The following is a 15,185-nucleotide window of genomic DNA, read 5'->3' on the forward strand; positions in this document are numbered from 1 at the left end:
CCTGAGCCCCTGAGCAAGGCCCTTAACCCCATAGCTGCTCAGTAGTATGAATTGTAAGTCTGGATAAGAGCATCTGCCAAATAATGTGAATGTATTTTGGGCGCAATGTCTTTAGAACAGGTACCACACAGGATGCTTTCCATAGCTGCGGCACCATCCCCAGCTTCAGGCTCAGATAGATTTATTTTATGTCATCTTAGTCTTTTCTATGCTTGTATTCTATATGGTGGTTGTTCCGCCTGAATACATTCAGTTTTTATATTAATACATTGATATAATGTGATGTTCAGTAACCAGCGTGACACTAAAACAGGTAGTAGTAACGGCTACTTTTTACTTAAGTACATGTCAGAGCCCAAACTTCTTTACTTTAACTTGAGTAAAAAAGTGTAGTCGGTAGTTCATCTTTTACTGAGTCTTTTAAAATATTAGTATCTGTTCTTCTACTTAAGTACACGATGTGTATTCTTTTACCACCTCTGAGAAAAAGCATTTCCACCTCGTCTCTCACCCCAACACTGATATCCTAATGTATTAAATATGAATTTAATCAGTCTCCTCGACCGATTTACAGCAAAGGCCCTTTATTGTGATGACATAAAAAAATGTTTATACCCGTCTTTTTGGCATCTTGAAATTTGAATAGATTGATCAAATAAATAAACAAATAAACAAATAAAAATAATAAGCTGGTAAGCAAGTTATTCCTGAAGTAACTTTAAAAACTGAATCTAGTTAAATACACATTGTTATATTGTTGAATATAATACATTAATAGCTGTGTAGCTTCTGTACACATGGTCTCCAGAATACAATGCAGTAGTCTGGTATGGCCTATAGATAGAGTATGTTGTTCCATGCGCCATCTAGTGGATATTCTGCGAAGCACAACACATGTATTTGTTTTTTTTTTAAATGCCTAAAGGATTCAACGGGATTTCGACGAAAAGCGTCAAGTCGCGTGAAGAATCGCGCATTCTTAATGGACACATGGAATAAGGAAACACATTGTATAATCATGGAAGATTAAAACGGGCACAAATCAGAGGACTTAGGAAGCCGAGGAACAAATCCAACCGATGGGACAGGCGCTAATTAATGTGCTAAAACCTCTGATCCAGCTGGAGGCTGAGCCTGACCGATCAAGAAGGGATAATATCCGAATATAAGGAGTACCGGGAGGCAGCGTGGGCGTGGTTATGAATCATAAGCGCAAAACATGTCCTGTAGAATGGGTCACGTGATGAAATGTGGCGTTCAGGTGCCTGTGACGTCATCACAACATTGGCGGCGCGGATCTACTGTGACGTCATATCTCCTGAACCCTATAAAAAACAGAGCACTTGTCGCACTCGCATCATACTGTACACAAAGTATAAGCGATCAGCAGCAGTCAAGGAAATAAATTAAGAATTTCAAAATGGTAAGTTTGAAGCAGATCCTCTTCAGTTCTTATGTTCAATAGGAGGAGTAAAGCATTGATGATTCAACACACGAGTAGAAGATAGAGTAGCGGAACTAACATGCCCACACCTGTTTATTTAGAGAAATGGGATTATTTCAGTGGTAGTCCTCAGTATTTTTTTTTCTTCATTTCTTCATGTACTTTGTTCTTGCTAAAAAAAAAAAACACTAACTGTTTTTTACTTTTATAAGCATCAGAAAAAAATCTTCCATTCATGCCTGTTACTGACCAATCCAATTCCATGTACTTTGTTCTTGTTGAAAAAAACAAACAATCACACAACTCTTTTTCTTTCTACAGGCAAACGATTCCTTCAGACCTGTTACACACCAACCACAATTCCACCTCATGCATAATTCTGTTATCCCACCCCAGTCCTACCCCATGCATAATCCTGTTATCCCACCCCAGTCCTACCCCATGCATAATCCTGTTATGCCACCCCAGTCCTACCCCATGCATAATCCTGTTATGCCACCCCAGTCCTACCCCATGCATAATCCTGTTATGCCACTCCAGTCCTACCCCATGCATAATCCTGTTATGCCACTCCAGTCCTACCCAGTGGCCCACCACTTCCTGCCACAACAATTCTATGGGGCACGCATGATGTTGGCGATGCAAACCCAATTCATCCCACTGGTCCAGGTATAACACTCGATTACAGTCTATTGATAATGGATATATAGATATAAAAAAAAGATACAATTATTATCAATATATAATTATTTCTTCACTGATTTTGATGTGTGTAAAATTATAAATGAATAAAGATATTGATAAATTATTAAAAAGATGATGATATAATTGTTATTATATCAGTGATTGTATATCAGTATTTTAATTTTTTCAGTGATTTCGATATTTGTAAAATGTCTACTGCGTTCTTCCAAACAATTATTAATTTTTTAATTATACCATGACTCTCTTCTGTTTAGCAGCAGAATCCAGCAGCCATACATGAGACCTTTTCCCATGCTAATGGTTACATGAATGGTAAGTGGCATATAAACTTCATTTTCTCCATATTCTTCTGCACAGTGGTACAGCGAGTAGGTGATTTGGAACAGGCCATGAGATGTAACCAGAATGTGCTAATCTTGGTTGTTTTTTTTTTTCTTTCAGCTGGAGGGTTTTATTTCACGCCTCAGCCTCTTCAGCACAACCTGCCATGTCTGGTCAAAAGGCAGCATAAACCAGTAAGTAACCAACAAAAGCACTACTGAAACCTTGTTTAATGTTCACAATTGAATATCCTCCTTATTAATGTTCTAGACTTTCGCAGACTGTCTTTATTCATTAAATGGTTCTTCTCAACTCCCTCTATATCTCTTGGAGCTTCACATTTTAACTCCAGTCTTTAACTTGTATTCCCTATAGATTAGAATTCAAGAACCTGATGATGGAGACCGAGATATCACCCTAGATGAGCTTCTAGGAGGGAAACCTGCGTCCTCTATGACAGCACTTCCTGTAAGATTAGTGCTCATTGGCTCAGTTATAAAATAGAAGTCAAGAGGTCAAATGTCAGTTACATAATTAGTTAACTTCCTTTTTTTTCTCTCAGGTCACAGATAAAGGTGTTCAGGTGTCTGAGCCTGAACCTCAGTTCGTGTCTGAGCCTGAACCTCAGTTCGTGTGTGAGCCTGAACCTCAGTTCGTGTATGAGCCTGAACCTCAGTTCGTGTATGAGCCTGAACCTCAGTTCGTGTATGAGCCTGAACCTCAGTTCGTGTGTGAGCCTGAACCTCAGTTTGTGTGGAACCCTGATGTTCAGTTTGTGTGGATGCCTGATCCTCAGCCCGTGTGGGAGCCTAAACCTCCGTTTATGTGTGAGCCTGAACCTCAGTTTGTGTGGAAGCCTGATCCTCAGCCCATGTCTGAGCCTGAACCTCAGGTTATGTGTGAGCCTGAACCTCAGTTTGTGTGTGAGCCTGAACCTCAGCCTATGTGGAAGACCGAACCTGAGCCCGTGTGTGAGCCTGAACCTCAGCCCGTGTGTGAGCCTGAACCTCAGCCCGTGTGTGAGCCTGAACCTCAGCCCATGTGTGAGCCTGAACCTCAGCCCGTGTGTGAGCCTGAACCTCAGTTCGTGTGTGAGCCTGAACCTCAGGAGGAAGAGTACAAGAAGAAGGAGCAGAGTGAGCAAGTCGTGGAGCAGAACGAACAACTTGCTCCAAAAAAACCAACATGGGCAGAAATTTTAAAGGGTGAAAAGCAGACAAAGAACGTTAAGAAGATCAGGGAGAAGAAAACAAAGACTGAGAAAGCTGAAGTTCACAAGCAGCAAGAAAAACAACAGCTGTCTAAGGTAAAGTCTGCAAATCACAGGGTTGAGAGGATGTGTCTTTGGGTCCATATTTGTACATGATGGTGTGTCTGAAGATGGCCATGTTGGCATGCGTAAATGTACAAAGAAATAAACAAATAGGTTTTATATTGTTTAATGGTTCACAGTAAGTCTGATTAACAGGAAGCCGGAGGTACAGTTTTATTTAAAAGCTTCCAATGCTGCTCTGTGAATTTTTCACACAGATGTATTATGTCTCTCATGTTGATCTTTTTGTTGGATATTGACTTTGCCATCTGTTTTGTAGCATGAACGCAAGGAAGAGAACAAGAAGGAAAAGCAGAGTGAGGACGTCGTGGAGCAGAACAAGCAAGTTGCCCCGTCCACCCTCTCAACTCCTAAAATAGCTACATGGGCAGAAATTGTGATGGTCAATAAGCAGACGGAGAAGACTCAAGAGCAAAAGAAACAAGACAAACAAAAGCTGTCTGCAAACGCACAGAAATCTTCCCTCAGCAAGAACACTAAGGTAAAGTCTGTCTGCAGATCACAGGGCTGAGAGGATGTGGGTCCATGACATGGTGGTGTGTCTGTAGATGTTTTACTTAAAATGTTTCAATGCTGCTTTGTGACGTTTTATACACAGATGTGTTTTGTCTCGCCTGTTAATTTTTTTGATGGATATTGATTTTGCCTTCTGTTTTGTAGAAAGTAGAGCTTTACATCTGGAACCTCGACTACAGCGTGGACAACAAGCGCCTGTACAAGGAGTTCCACCCATTCGGAACCATCATCCACGCCAAGGTCAGCTACTGATCCCTCCATTCCCTTCCTTTTTTTATAATCACCTGTGTTCACCTGTGCAATAATAACAGTCCGGTTTATTTTACAGCATTTAATGCCCATTCTTTGCTTTTTTGTATCTCCTTACTGTCTTCTACAGGTGATGATGGAGGACGGCCGCTCCAGGGGATTTGGCTATGTCAGCTTTTCCTCACAAGCCGAAGCATTAACAGCCATTAAAGAAATGAACGGGAAGATGTTGGAACGAAGGCCATTGAATGTGTCTCTCTCTAAAGTAAAAAAGAATCATAAGCCTTACCACACTCAGGGAAAACAAAACACAGAGAGTAGCCGACCATCCAAACCCCGACAGAGTCCTCGCGTCGACGCATAGAGTAAGTCCTTGTAATGTCCTACAGAATAAAAGTTGCCCTCTGCCTAGTGAGCTTCTTATTAAACACAGCATATGTGGTGTTTTTTTTTTCTTTTCACATTTTTAATTCCTTAAAATAAGTTAGAATAGTGTAATGATACTGTTATACACCATATTATTATTATTGTTATTATTGCTGTTGTTGTGTTATTATTATTATTATATAAAAATATAAAAAGAGTAACACAGCTCTGTCTTTCTAATTCAGGTCATCCCGCCGTTGCATGCACCTGCCAGGAAGCCAATGAATAAACACACAAAAAACCCCACACAGAAACACAAAGGAACAAACATGTTAATCAATTAATCTATTAATAAATAAACTTAATGTAAAATGATGAACAATACTCTTGTTTTTTTTTTTTTTTTTATTCTAATTCATTAGAGTCTCTCTTCCCCCTTCATGGACATTCACCACGACTGCATCCATAAAGCCACCAGCATACTGAAAGATCTACCAAAGCACTGCAAACTGTGCACTAGTTTCTTCTTACAAGCTATTTGACTTCTTAATGCAAAGGAACTCGACTGACACACACACACACACACACACACACACACACACACACACTACTGAACAATTGGTTAAACGTTTTGCACATTGAACTACTGCCAAACCAACTATGTTTACATGTACAGAACTGATTATAATATGGACAGTTCATTTACACTCACAAATGTATTGAACTCGTCGATGCTGCACTGTTACTTTATGATGGTTTTTTTGCACTAAATGTATTTTATGTAGTGTCCTTTTTAGTTTTGTGTTTTGGATCATCTTTTAGTCAATTGTGTTATTTCATGTAGCACCTTGGTTCTTGAGGAACACTGTTGTGTCGCTGTATAATGCTGTATATCTGACTATCTGTATATCCGGCTAAAATGATTGTAAATTCTGCTTGACTTGGCTTGATGTAGATCGGTGTGTTGTTTTCATTAAATGTGGGTTTCCTCCTACTCTTGAATGTGTTATAAATAAATGTAATTGTTTGTTTGTTAATTTATTTATTTATAAGTTATCCAAATTCACCTGTCCTTATGTGAAAACATAGTTGCCTCCTAAACTTTTTACTAAACATTGCTGTGGAAGAGTTTTGGCCCACTCTTTTTGCAGAATTGTTTTTTAAATTCAGCCACAATGGAGAGTTTTTGAGCTTGAACATCCTGTTTGTCTGAGCTTAGGGTCATGAACTGATAACTGGACATTCTCCTTCATGATTTTCTGGCAGAGCACAGAATTCATGGTTCTATCAATTATGAAAAGTCACACAGGTCCTGAAGCTCAAAGCAGCCCCAGACCATCACACTACCACCACCATGTTTGAATGTTGCTATAGTCTTTTTTTTATACAATGCCATGTTAATTTGACACCAGATGACACAGGACTCAAACCTTCTAAAAAAGTTAAACTTTTGTCTCATCAATCAACAGAATATTTGCCCAAATGTCTTGGGGATAATCATTTTTTTTGGCTAATGTGATACAAGTCTTTGTGGGTATTTTGGACTAGCACTGTCTTTTGCAATTTTTGCCAAGTCACTTTCTTATTGTTGAATCATGAACACTGACTTTATCTGAGGCAAGTGACGCCTGCAGTTCTTTATATGTTGTTCTGGGTTCCTTTATGCGTTCCTGGATGAGTAGTCCTTGCTCTCTAGAAGTAATCTTCGTACACCGGCCACTCCTGGGAAGATTCACTACTGTTCCAAGTTTTCTACATTTGTGAATAATGTCTCTCACTGTGGTTTTCCTGGAGTCCCAAAGCCTTAAAAATGGCCTTGTAACCTTCCCAGACTAATACAAGTCAATTACTTTGTTTTTCATTGGTTCTTGAATTTCTTTAGATCGCTGGATGGTGTGTTGCTTTTTGAGACGTTTTAGTGTTCTTCCCTCTGTCAGACATGTCCTATTTAAGTGCTTTCTTGATTCAGCAGGTCTGGAAGTAATCAGGCCTGGGTGTGGCAAGTGAAATTGAACTTAGCTTGCCAACAAACGTGGTTAATCACAGTTTTTTTTTTCCATCGATTTATCAAACAATGAATTTGTTTGAACGGGCCTATCCAACTTATCCTATAAGTCTCTTATGTTCTGGTCTCCTTTACAATCATACTTGTGGTTATTCTCAACTTGCACACAGCACCTTACATTTTCATTTTCATTGTCACTGTTACTGTTTGTGGTTTGTTATTTTTCATACTTCATTATATTCCATACAATTTGTACTTGGTTTTTACACATCAAAATATATATGCACTGTTTTTAAAACTACCACTTTATCATTATCTAATATATTTTCTTTTATTTTCCTTCATTTTATATTTACACTTGCTTTTATTTAATGCACAATATTCCGAGCAGCTAATCAGGCTTACATTTCACTGCAAGTTGTATTCTGTATATCTGTGTATATATATATATATATATATATATATATATATATATATATATATATATATATATATATATATATATAGTACAGACCAAAAGTTTGGACACACCTTCTCATTCAAAGATTTTTCTTAATTTTCATGACTATGAAAATTGTAGATTCACACTGAAGGCATCAAAACTATGAATGAACACATGTGGAATTATATATGGAATTATATACATAACAAAAAAGTGTGAAACAACTGAAAAATGTCATATTCTAGGTTCTTCAAAGTAGCCACCTTTTGCTTTGATTACTGCTTTGCACACTCTTGGCATTCTCTTGATGAGCTTCAAGAGGTAGTCACCTGAAATGGTCTTCCAACAGTCTTGAAGGAGTTCCCGAGATGCTTGGCACTTGTTGGCCCTTTGCCTTCACTCTGCGGTCCAGCTCACCCCTAAACCATCTCGATTGGGTTCAGGTCCGGTGACTATATATATATATATATATATATATATATATATATATATATATATATATATATATATATATATATATATATATATGGGTTTTATTTTTTATTTTAAATTTATTTATTTTTTCTTGTTTTCCCGTGACCACGACTTTATTTTCTCATGGTCTTTGACATAACATGAATGTGAACTTTGTGTGATGTAATGCTCGGTTTATCCTGTAGAGGCCGCTAGTGGTCTCCATGTCCACCGGCAACGGAATTGGTAAGTAGGGATGTGAGTGAACGGGGGCGGAGTTAATGTTGGGGCGGTGTTTGCGGCGCTGACGTCATCGGTCTCCTGTGCGGTATCCGGCGGAGAATTTCCGGCGCTCGGCCTTTTCAGCTGTGTGTCTCCGCCGGGCTGCAGTCAAAGCCAGCGCCTCCTGAATCCTCGCTCCGCCATCCGACAAAATGATCATCTACAAGGATATCATCACCGGTCAGAATCATTTCTAGCACTCTTGCACCGCTCTCTCCGGCATGATCCCGCCGCTATTTTCCGTGTTTTTACCCAGTCGATGGGTTTTTCTTCAGGTTCCCTCCCGGTCTCTCAGCCGAGCCTGAGGCCTAGTTAGCATACTTAGCATATACCACACAGCTAGCATTGTAATACTCAAAAACTAATTAATTTTAGAACGTTTTTACGCTCTGTAACAGGCGTGTCAACTTTATACGTGTTTCCAGACGAATTTCGGATGATTTCTGAAAAACTGCAAGTCACGAACGAAACCGAAATGACTTTTATTAGCCTCTCAGCTGTTATGCTAAAATGCCGGCATTTTGACTAGCCGAGGTTTTTTTTTTTTGTACACGTAGCTCTGAGTTTACTCGCTTCTGTAAAGTTTATTTGGCTTTGTTTCGATGTTTGTATATACACTCGGGTGTTTTTTAGTAAGATTATTATTTTTATTTATTGGTTAATATGCCTAGTTTTAGTTGGTTAAGTAAATAGTACAGCTTTGGTGATCTTTTTTTTCCCCCCTCTCGGGCCTCTGATGTGTTTCTCTCTAGGATCAGATCATGTGTTTGGGGGACTTTTTTTTAAATTCAATCTTGCTTTTAATATAATCCTTTTACTGCTTTGTAATGAAGAGTTTGAACTAAATCGATTTTTTTTTTTGTTTCAGGAGACGAGATGTTCTCAGACATCTACAAAATCAAAGAGTCGGAGAATGGCATGATGATCGAAGTCGAGGGAAAGGTAACCATAACCAATGATCGTCGGATATCCTTCCATTATGACACAATCCTCTATAATGTGTGATTTAAAGCAGTGAGTCACTTGTATGATTAAACAATGAGTCATGGCTCAGTGTGCTTCATCAGTAAATTTTGTAAAGAACCTAAAGCCTTTAGGAATGTCAATTGTTTCCTGGGTTGGGGGTTGTCATACAATAATTTATTATATCTGTGATCAAGTGTTTACTTGTCTTCAGAGTGTTGTACATTTTAAGGCCTAAATATTATAGGTTTGGCCTAAATTTCCAACACATTTATAGTAAAACAGCATTGTATGACTTTAGGTGACTGAGCAAACATAAACTAGTAAAATAGACACTTTTGGGGGGAAATTCAGATTGTTCCCTACTTTTGTATGACTTGAGGAAAACAAGTATTTCTCACAAATGCACACAGTTAATTAACCTGACTTCAGTGTGAGTTGGTTTTAGTGAAACTGTGTGAATTTGCATCAAAAACATGTTTGGCTGGAAAACACCACTGCTGTTAAACTGTAAATGGCCTCAAACCAGCAGCAGCAGTGTCACCACATGCTGTGTGTTCACTCTTAGGTTGTGACGTTTAAGACAAATGATACAACCGAAGTAAATTCTGTGAACTTTTCGTGTATAGCTCTGATCCAAAAATTAATCCTAGAATATGGGTCTTATATAGATTTATAAAGTTAGATCGACACGGTTGATCATGTGGGAGCATGACATTTTCCCATTGTGTGATAAACAGGAGACCCATACTGGGGCCCTGTGGCTGAAAGTCATACTTTTGTACATGTATTAACAAGAGTATGGGGGAAACAATTGATTTATTACTTGTTACAATTCACTTGGTAATGAGTAACACTGCTTCCCTGAGACATAACAGAACAGAGTTTTTACCACTGTGTCCACATGTTTGTGTCTGTAGATGATCAGCAGAGCAGAGGGTGACATCGATGATTCGCTGATCGGTGGCAACGCGTCCGCAGAGATCCAGGACGAGGGTTGCGAGTCGGCGTTGGTCAGTGGAGTCGACATCGTCCTCAACCACAAGCTCCAGGAAACCAGCTACGACAAGAAGTCTTACACCGGATACATCAAGGACTACATGAAGGCGTGAGTGTTCTTCATTCCTCATTTGGCCCTGGTATACAGAGCAACTGGTTTACTGGAGGCTTTAGGTTCTTACATGTACATGTACAGACACTCTGAAAGGACCAGAATAAATGTTTTAACCTCGTCTTAGTGGTAAGTCATTAAAAGGATATTACCTGATTAAGTGTTAATGGTGTAATTACAAAGCAGTTTTCTGTTTTACATGGGAGTAACCTAAATTTGCAACTTCTGTTAGGGAAACTGTATATTGTTGCAGGTAGTAGTTGAGTACACCCCACCCTTAGGGAATGTACAAAAATTTCGACAGCTTGAATGGGGCATACTGACTGGCTGTACCTTTGGGACAAGTTGTGTGGGTTTTTTGGTTTTAAGTTTTTTTTTTAAAGGCAGTTCACAGAGGTGGATTTTCAGCATTTCACAAGTTTTCATTCACTCTCTGGTCTCAATTTACACTCCGTCTTTCTTTTAAAGACTGCCTCACTAGTGCTTTTGCCTTTTTTTGGCTGAAGTTGGAAACAGACATCTGATTTGTTCACAGCACTCTGCTCTAGTCGAAAATGGAAACACTGGCCATAAATAAAAGGTGTCTTATATTTAGACATGTCTTGTATTTGCGTTCAGGGTGTTTAGTTTGCCAACAGATTAATACTGGAAAGTCACGCACCACTCTAGCTTTTTGTTTTTTCCTCTCAGACGAACCAGTTTTAGGTTTGTTTTTAGGCATCTGTTGACAGCCCGGTTTGCTTCTCTTCTGTAAGCGAGTGGGGTTTATTTTTATAGATGCTAAATAAACCGTCCCTGCGCTTTCTTCATGTCTTGTTGGTGACTTTGGAGATTGAATTGGGGACAACATGACTTCCTTGAGGGTACTAAATGTGATCCTTTGTGGCTGAAGCTGTATTTTACTGTACATTGAGTACATGTTTATTTGCCACAGGGTAAAGGCCAAACTGCAGGAAACATGTCCTGGACGGGTAGAGCCTTTCATGGCTAATGCTCCAGCTGAGGTCAAGAAAATTCTAGGCAACATCAAGAACTTCCAGGTAACTATCAGCTTGTGTGTTTCTAATACTGATGAATGTACGATGATGACGATCTTAGGACACCTTTGGAGGTCACCACCAGTGAAACTAAATCATATTCTGAGTACTATCCTACCTCTCTAGTCAGGACTTTGCTTCTTTAGTTCACCATCTGATGGAAATCTTCCTTGGTGCAGTTTTTCACAGGTGAATCCATGAACCCGGACGGCTCGATCGGTCTTCTCGACTTCCGCGAGGACGGAGTGACGCCGTACATGCTCTTCTTCAAAGACGGTCTTGAGATTGAGAAATGCGTAAGTGTCTTGTGTGTTAGCTAAGGAAGCATGTCAGGGTTAATGCTTTTTAAAGACCCCACCATTTTTTTCTTATGTGGATGAAATTAAGTCAGTAGTTTTGTTTAAGAAAATTAGTCACCTTTGTGGTAGAAACAACCTACAAAAGAAAGGACTTAGTTGTTAAAATGTATAAATGTTACCTTTATATATAAATAATTATAAATAAACTGGCCAGAGTGGGTGGGACTTCAAGCCCTTTTGTGTTAGGTTTGATAATACTCTTGTGGACGATGGTGGCACTTGAATTGGGCAGAGCCTTGTTTCTGGCATCTACTGATAGACCTGTTGCCGTTATCTGTGGCCTCTGGGTTTGCACTGAGATGCGACAGTAATGCTCCTCGCGCTTTCTAGCTGCCCCCAAAGTGGCAGAAGCAGATTGAAGAGAGGAGAACATACTGCCTGTGTTAGTCTGACATCTTCATGTTTAATTCCCTGCTTCGTTATGGGGTGTCATGTTCGCATTAATAATCAACTTTGTTACGTCTTACACATATCCAGTAAACAGGATATTCAGAGTTGTTGAAAATAATGACTATTAGAAGACAGTTGTCCTTGTATGTTTCTGGGTAGCATGTTTTCTCACTGATTGTAAATGCTGTAGTGTTCATTCTGGTAAGAAGCAAAGTGGCTGTTTAGTTTCTACACAGAGGTGCAAAATGTCCCACTTTTGTGCTTCTATTGAATTGACAAGTATGTGTTAGGAGGTAACTAATATACCAATCATTTGGCAACAAAACTTATGCAAGTTTTTTTTATTTTTGACTTATTAGCAACTGCTGTTTATCTTTTGATGTATACGTGTGCATGAGGCATCTGATTGGCTTGTTGCTTGCTAGTTCAGTTTCTTTAATGATCTTGAGAATGATTATCCTCAGGGATTGTCTAATCCATTTGTGTTTGATCTCTCACCTAGTAAACCACCACGCTTGTGTCCCTGACTGCTTCTCCTAATCAGCGGCTGGCCGTCAAAAGCTTTTGGATCAGATCACTCATTCCATTCTACTCCATCGGGATCGGAACCGAAAGCCCATTTAACCCCTCTTTCTCTTCCTCTACGGCCACCGCTTCGGTTCCCATATCACCGTCCATGCTGCGGAACTCGAAGCCCCTTTACACACCAGCTCAGGGTGGGGGTGAACAGTATTTTTTCTTTTTTTTAAGTGAGCTGAATCACATAGCAGAGAGCTTTGCATTGTCAGGGGAAGAAGACGTGAATGATGCAGCTCACTTTAGGTTTTTTTAACTTCATTACCATCAAGTTTGACTGCCTGGGAATTGGTTTCGCTGTGTGCATGTCGGCACTCAGGCGGCAGTTGTACAGGTATTATTCTGATCCCCAACCCTTCCCCTTCATATTCTCCAAATTACGGGATTGTATAGGATTTCTTGGCACTATTTGTGAAATAAAGTCAAGCTGCTGGCTAAAGGTGTCTTGTGTAGAGAGTTACGTTATTTATTTTCACTCCAGAGAATCTGTAATTCTCAAGCTGGGATGCAACCAACAATCATTTTGATGATCCATTAATCAGTCAAAAATGCATTATAACTATATAAAACCCTAATTCATGGTATTTATATATGAAAGTGTACTTTAAAAAAAATGCATATGCCGTGTTTATTTAATTTTGACATTGTATAAAACTTGTAGCTTGTTGAGCACATGGGGGAATTCTCCATTAAATAAATGCGCTCATGCTGGGTTGTTCCTGTTAGAAAAAAGACAGCAGTTAACTATGCAAGGTAAAGCAATTTGTGTACATTAACATTTTTGTTTTTAATAACTACAGATGGCAAGTTGACATCCATGCTTAAGAATTCCATATAAAATATAACAATTTTAGTAAAAAAAAAATTGTTCAGTTGTAAAGATAAGCATGTAGAATATACAATTACCTTTTGTAGAATTAAATGGTATGCCTAAATTAAATATCCAAACAGTCAAATGTAGTAAAGCTGCAATAAATCACATTTGGAAAAGGGTAAATTTTGTAGTAACGAAATGCTATAAAAAAAGAATGGCATGGAGAAACACGGCAAACTAACAGGTTTGATTAAAAAAAAGGGTAAAAAATTATGAAATGTACAAATGCATAATCATTCACTGAAAACCACAAGTGACCTAAAAATGCGATCATTTACTGCTGCTGTTATTTGCTGCTTTTAGATTTCGTGTTTGTTCGCACAGCTTTAATTGAATCCATCATCGTTGTTAGCGAGCTGATTGCACAACCAGATGCTTGTGAGTCACAACAGATCCAGTGCGACTGTCCTGAAGTTACAAACCGTTTACACAATAGCACTCCATTAAACTACACCTTTTTCATATGAGGATTATACAGTGTGGAAGTTTTGCCTTCGTTCGTGACTTGAGACACACACTTTCCTGCTGCTGGTTGACCCTGTACTCTCGCCATTTCGCAGGCGGCGCTCTTTGGAAACCAATGTTCTAGCAATGTGTTCTGTAGTTGTGTTATCAATGTTCTAGCAATGTGCAAAAGGAATTCTATAGTTAAGCTCAAAAGTCCTTTAACTCTTCTATAAATACATTTGAGACAATTTTGTCATTCTATACTTCTAGTAAATCTGTTCTCCAGGTGAATCGGGTATCTCCAGAGTCTTGCATGTATTCATTGTTGATCAGGAAAAATTATAAGTAGAATATAATTGTCTATAAATAATTGAAAAAGGACACACTAGTTGTGTTTAAATAATTAAACAGGTTGCCAGTGTGGTTTTGCTCTAAATCCCCCTTGTCATAGTACATCCTCTAGGATTTGAACTTTGTTAAATATAATAATTGTATAATAGGTAAGTCTTGTTTTTTCCATATGATAGAATGAGCATGAGAAACATTTGTCTGAAAGTCACCACTGATAGCACAGATACCCACCTCCAAATAAAATATGAACCTTTTGTGTAGTACCTCAGGAATTATTTATACACCACTGAAATGTATTCAATAATACACACTGATCATAACATTACAATGAACCCAATAAAATAAAGGTAATAACACTGATTATACCAAAGGCATTCAACATATTTAAAGTGTTGATTCAGAAGGATTTTGGCTGGCTGATCTGTGTCTGGGCATCTCCCAAACCCCAGGTCTAGTATGGTTTGTCCTAAGATACAGTAGTACCTAACAAAAGTGCTCCAAGAAGGTGAACTGATGACAGGACGAGCTAGGTGAAGTTCTGCTGGGAAACCTTGCAGTTTTTGATTAATGTTGGTGTTTCACTTAGAGGTAACACTTTCCTAAAGACCAAGCTGCACCTCTTCATGGTAAGTGTTTTCTCTAAAGCAGTGGTGCCAAAATGTATTCATAGGTGAGGCTTAAATAAAATACTGGGTGTAAGTCAGGGATGTTCAATCCTTTCCACAAAGGGTTCGGTGGGGGTGCAGGTTGTGGGGTGAGGGGTGAGCGGTGACTCCTGTGTGTGCTTTTGTTCATCTTCAGGACAGAGAGAAGTTGTTTACACAGATATGTGCTTCCAAACATGCAGAGAGCGATCAAGCAGCCTGTGAGAGGAGATGGGAAGTGTTTCAGGAATAGAATGTTTTCAGCATCCACAGAATCCAACTTTGCCATTTATAATAGAAATATTGTCTCGCAGGCC

The 15,185-nt window shown here is 39.0% G+C and overlaps 2 protein-coding genes and 3 non-coding genes across 6 annotated transcripts; all 5 read left to right on the forward strand.

Moving 5' to 3' along the window:
• Positions 1-949: 949 nt before the first annotated feature.
• Positions 950-5,379, forward strand: LOC124378218 (extensin-like). Of its 2 annotated transcripts, none has more exons than XM_046837770.1 (10): positions 950-1,423; positions 1,766-2,113; positions 2,404-2,461; positions 2,591-2,664; positions 2,846-2,938; positions 3,033-3,776; positions 4,063-4,284; positions 4,464-4,559; positions 4,699-4,933; positions 5,180-5,379. In XM_046837770.1, exons 1-9 carry the CDS (start codon positions 1,421-1,423, stop codon positions 4,930-4,932), a joined length of 1,872 nt encoding a protein of 623 aa, XP_046693726.1. In that variant the 5' UTR covers positions 950-1,420; the 3' UTR covers position 4,933; positions 5,180-5,379. The 2 variants fall into 2 exon arrangements, with proteins under 2 accessions (XP_046693726.1, XP_046693727.1); XM_046837771.1 differs by having other exon boundaries at positions 2,407-2,461.
• A 2,762-nt stretch (positions 5,380-8,141) lies between these two features.
• On the forward strand, positions 8,142-12,995 carry tpt1 (tumor protein, translationally-controlled 1). Its single transcript, XM_046837897.1, has 6 exons — positions 8,142-8,296; positions 8,985-9,058; positions 10,000-10,187; positions 11,125-11,230; positions 11,407-11,523; positions 12,479-12,995. The coding sequence occupies exons 1-6, from the start codon at positions 8,269-8,271 to the stop codon at positions 12,479-12,481; spliced, it is 516 nt and encodes a 171-aa protein (XP_046693853.1). The 5' UTR covers positions 8,142-8,268; the 3' UTR covers positions 12,482-12,995.
• Positions 10,906-11,042, forward strand: LOC124378697. The gene has a single exon (XR_006924286.1). It is a non-coding gene; the product is annotated as a small nucleolar RNA SNORA31 (small nucleolar RNA).
• Positions 11,268-11,338, forward strand: LOC124378702. Its single transcript, XR_006924290.1, has one exon. It is a non-coding gene; the product is annotated as a small nucleolar RNA SNORD58 (small nucleolar RNA).
• On the forward strand, positions 11,830-11,961 carry LOC124378696. The gene has a single exon (XR_006924285.1). It is a non-coding gene; the product is annotated as a small nucleolar RNA SNORA31 (small nucleolar RNA).
• Positions 12,996-15,185: the final 2,190 nt, after the last annotated feature.

Source organism: Silurus meridionalis, chromosome 24, assembly GCF_014805685.1.
Source record: "Silurus meridionalis isolate SWU-2019-XX chromosome 24, ASM1480568v1, whole genome shotgun sequence".
NCBI lineage: Eukaryota > Metazoa > Chordata > Actinopteri > Siluriformes > Siluridae > Silurus > Silurus meridionalis.